Genomic DNA, 3520 nt, shown 5'->3' with positions numbered 1-3520 from the left:
GTGAGTGGCCGCGCGCGTGCTCGCCAGGCGCTGGTCCCTAACCCGAGGCTCAGCAGCCCGGTGCCGGTGGCCCGCGGGCGGCGTGGTGGTGGGGTGCTGGGCTGTGCCAGAGGCCGCGGCAGCGCCGAAGGGACGGTCGAGGGCGAATGCCCAACCCTGCTTTCTTAAGGTGGGGCCAGAGGGCTGAGCACCTGCGCCGGGAGAGCTGGGCACGCGGGGCACACTGGGCACGCGGGGCACACGGGGCTTTCTTGCCTATCTTGCGCCTAGCGGCGGTGTTGGCATGGATATTGAGGACATTCCGAACCCGGGGGGTTGGGGGTTAGTCTTGTCTTGTGTTGATGAGAGCCTCGGCGGTGCAAGTTCCTGTAGGACAGGTTCAGCATCGGGGGAAGTGAAGAGCCGCGGCTGCTTCCCCGGAGGTCTGGGGAAAGAGACTTACCGCTTTCTTTCGGCCTCACACGCTCTGCTTTACCTCTGCTCTACCCTCTCTAGGTGACTGCGGCCTTCCTCCAGACATTCCTAACGCCACGCCATCGTTGGAGGGAAAAACCAGTTTCCCCGAGAAAAGCAGCGTGGTGTATACCTGTAACAAAGGCTATCAAGAAATTCCAAACAAGTTGAACACAGCGACCTGTCTTAATGGCAGTTGGTCTAACCTCGAAACATTCTGTAACCGTAAGCTCATTCTTTTTAGAAACGTTACGGGAATGTGTGTATTATTAGGCTACTTCTACCCTTTGGAGTGACTGGTAATTGATAGTTTCTAGCGTTATTAAACCCGAGAGGTTATGTGTTGGCGGTTCACTCTCTAGCTAATTGAAGGCAGTGCTTCCTAGAGCAAACCCTGCTTCTTCATTAACAGTCTTTCTTTCTATTTTCAGGCTAATAGAGAAAAATACATGATCGCTACTGTTTAGGGAGTAAATTATATGTGAATATATTTGGCAATTACCTTGAGACACACACCCAGGTGATCTGTCTTCAACTTCATTTTGTTAAGTAATGGATAGAACTCGAGAGACATTTTGAGATCCTGCTTAAAAAAAAAAAAATCTGGTACATACAGCCCAGTGTTAGCTTTCAGATAGAGTTTTTAGGTGATTCTAGAATATCTGAACACAGTATCGGGTCCAGACCTAGCTGGCGTGTCTGCCCTCCCGGGTTCTATAGTGTAGCCCGGTGCTTGTTCTTTTACTGTAACCTCTACAGTACGTCACTCTATGCTGCTGGCAGTTGTGACATTAGTGGTGGAGGGGGCTCTCAAGGCATTACTGCTTGGCTACGTAGGTTATACATTTTACACCAAGGCTATGCTAATTTAAAAATAAACTAACATTCGCTTACTTTTTATTTGTGTGTATGTTGCTCCAAAACATCAAAACTAAAAACTATGGCATCATGAACACATGAGCTGGCAACATAGACACTTATTACCAAATACTGTCTCCTCTCTGTGATTCTGTGATTCTGGATTGACTGTGGCTACCGCCGCTTAGGTCATTCAAAGGCAGCCGTCAAGTCTTGTCTTCAGTATCTTGTTGTTTCTTCCTTTTTCCTGTACTTTTCAAGTACTATGGTTGCTACCCCAGCACCAGGACAAGTGTGTTCATGAGGGATTGCGTTGGGATGGCTGCAGGGTTGCTAGACAACAGGAAGAGTTCAGCTTCATTACAGACGTACAGGAACCACACTTATCTAGGTGGCCAATCATGGATCAGATATCATTATACAGTATCTGACTGACTACATGAAAGTAAAGACAAAAGTAAGACTTGATTCCCGCCTTTGAATGACCTGAATTGGGGGAAGCTACAGTAAATAAATCCAGAATCATTCTGAAACCACAAGGAAAGTGGGCTTTTACATCTATATTGCCAACCCCACAAAAGGCAAGAAACCCAGAAGCTTCCAGCATAGATTTAGAGTTTGTAATTTTCCACTGTGTTGCTTTATCTAATCTTTCAAGCAGCCCCACGAGTTATGTAAGTGGGGGCTTCCCTCGAACATTTCCCAGCTTGGTGCACACTTCTTGTGCCCAGCTGGTTCATCTGATCCTTGTCTCCAGGGGCTCCTGTGAGGTGAAATGAGTAAGTCTGTGTAAGACTTGTGGAAGTTTTCAGTAAATCCTATTATAATTGACATTTATATGTGAAAACGTCATACCTAGTAACAGAAAAATGAATGTATACACATGAATACACTTGATACACAGCAGATACCACAGTGATATTTTTTAAAATGAATATAAATAAAAATCCTTACAAAACAAATGAGTAAATTGTTAAATGAAAAGGGGTGGTTTAATGACCAGATATTAGCAGATTACACAGGCTATAAAATAAATAAATTGACATTCCTCTTTTTTTTTGTTGTTGTTGCTTTGTTAATTCTTCCAGAAAGCTGTGATGCTCCAACAATGGTTCCTTTTGCATCCCTCAAAAAGATATATATCAGTGTGAATTATTTCCCGATTGGTACCGTTGTGGAGTATGAGTGTCGGCCAGGATATCTCAGAGTTCCTTCACTCTCAGGAAAGTCAACTTGTCTTGCGAATTTAGAATGGTCCAAAATTGATGAAATTTGTAAAAGTGAGTATTATATACAATGATATATACAATGATTCTTCAAAGATCATTGATATACAAAGAATCATATACAATATATAATACATACATTATATACATGATTCAAAGAATCATAATTTATTTTTTTAAAAAATTAATTTATTAATTCTATCTTATGTGCATTAGTGGGAAGGTGTCAGATCCCTTGGAATTGGCATTGCAGACAGTTGTGAGCTGCCATGTGGGTGCTGGGAATTGAACCGGGTCCTTTGGAAGAGCACACAGTGCTGTTAACCCTGCCTCTCCGGCTCCCATGAGTGTTATTTTTAACTAAACGAGTATTTACACAGTAGGAATAGTTAGAAATTTTCCGTTAGTTAATTCCCCTAAAATGACAACACACTGAAGCATGTAAAATTAAAGACATGGAAGGGTTGGAAACATCAGTGGGTCAGAAGACGAATTTGTATATATGTGCCTGATACTTATTTTATTTTCTCCTGATTTCCTAAGATGTAATTAGCAAGTAAGAATCACGAAAATTCAAGGTATACATTATTATGTAATGAATATCTATTTATTACCTGTATGTGTGTGTTTTTCATGCATACACAAATATGCTAATGAGTCGATGTGAATATATATGGACATGTTGTATGTGTTGGGAGGGTTACAGAATATAATCCTGGGTGTCATTCCTTAGGTGCCTTTGACCTAGAACTTCATCTCCTAGATCATACTAATGGTTCTCTTCCTGCCTTCCCCCAGCCTCCAGGGTCTGTCACTGGGGTATAGGTGTGTGTCCCTGTGCCCAGCTGTTTACATGGGTTCTGGTGACCAAAACTCTCTTTTTTTACACCTACAGCAAGCAAGCACTTTATTAACCAAGACATTTTCCAGGTCCACACAACTATTTGTATGTTTGTGTTTATGTGTTCATGCACTTCTATACC

General features: G+C 42.7%; 1 protein-coding gene across 5 annotated transcripts in view; it reads left to right on the top strand.

Moving 5' to 3' along the window:
- The window catches only part of Cd55 (CD55 molecule (Cromer blood group)), a 58526-nt gene that overhangs the window by 125 nt on the left and 54881 nt on the right, over positions 1-3520 (top strand). For all 5 annotated transcript variants that reach the window (XR_008719547.1, XR_008719546.1, XR_008719544.1 and 2 more), the window contains exons 2-3: positions 496-678; positions 2400-2591. Coding sequence is in view for 2 of the 5 variants with exons in the window: in XM_055602296.1 (XP_055458271.1) it covers positions 496-678; positions 2400-2591 (375 nt within the window). In the remaining 3 variants the exon portion in view is untranslated. The remainder of the gene's footprint in view (positions 1-495; positions 679-2399; positions 2592-3520) is intronic.

This window comes from Psammomys obesus, unplaced genomic scaffold (assembly GCF_907164565.1).
Source record: "Psammomys obesus unplaced genomic scaffold, mPsaObe1.curated_primary_1811, whole genome shotgun sequence".
Classification (NCBI taxonomy): Eukaryota; Metazoa; Chordata; class Mammalia; order Rodentia; family Muridae; genus Psammomys; species Psammomys obesus.
Note: the sequence above shows the minus strand (reverse complement) of the source record. Positions and strands in the feature narration are given on the sequence as shown.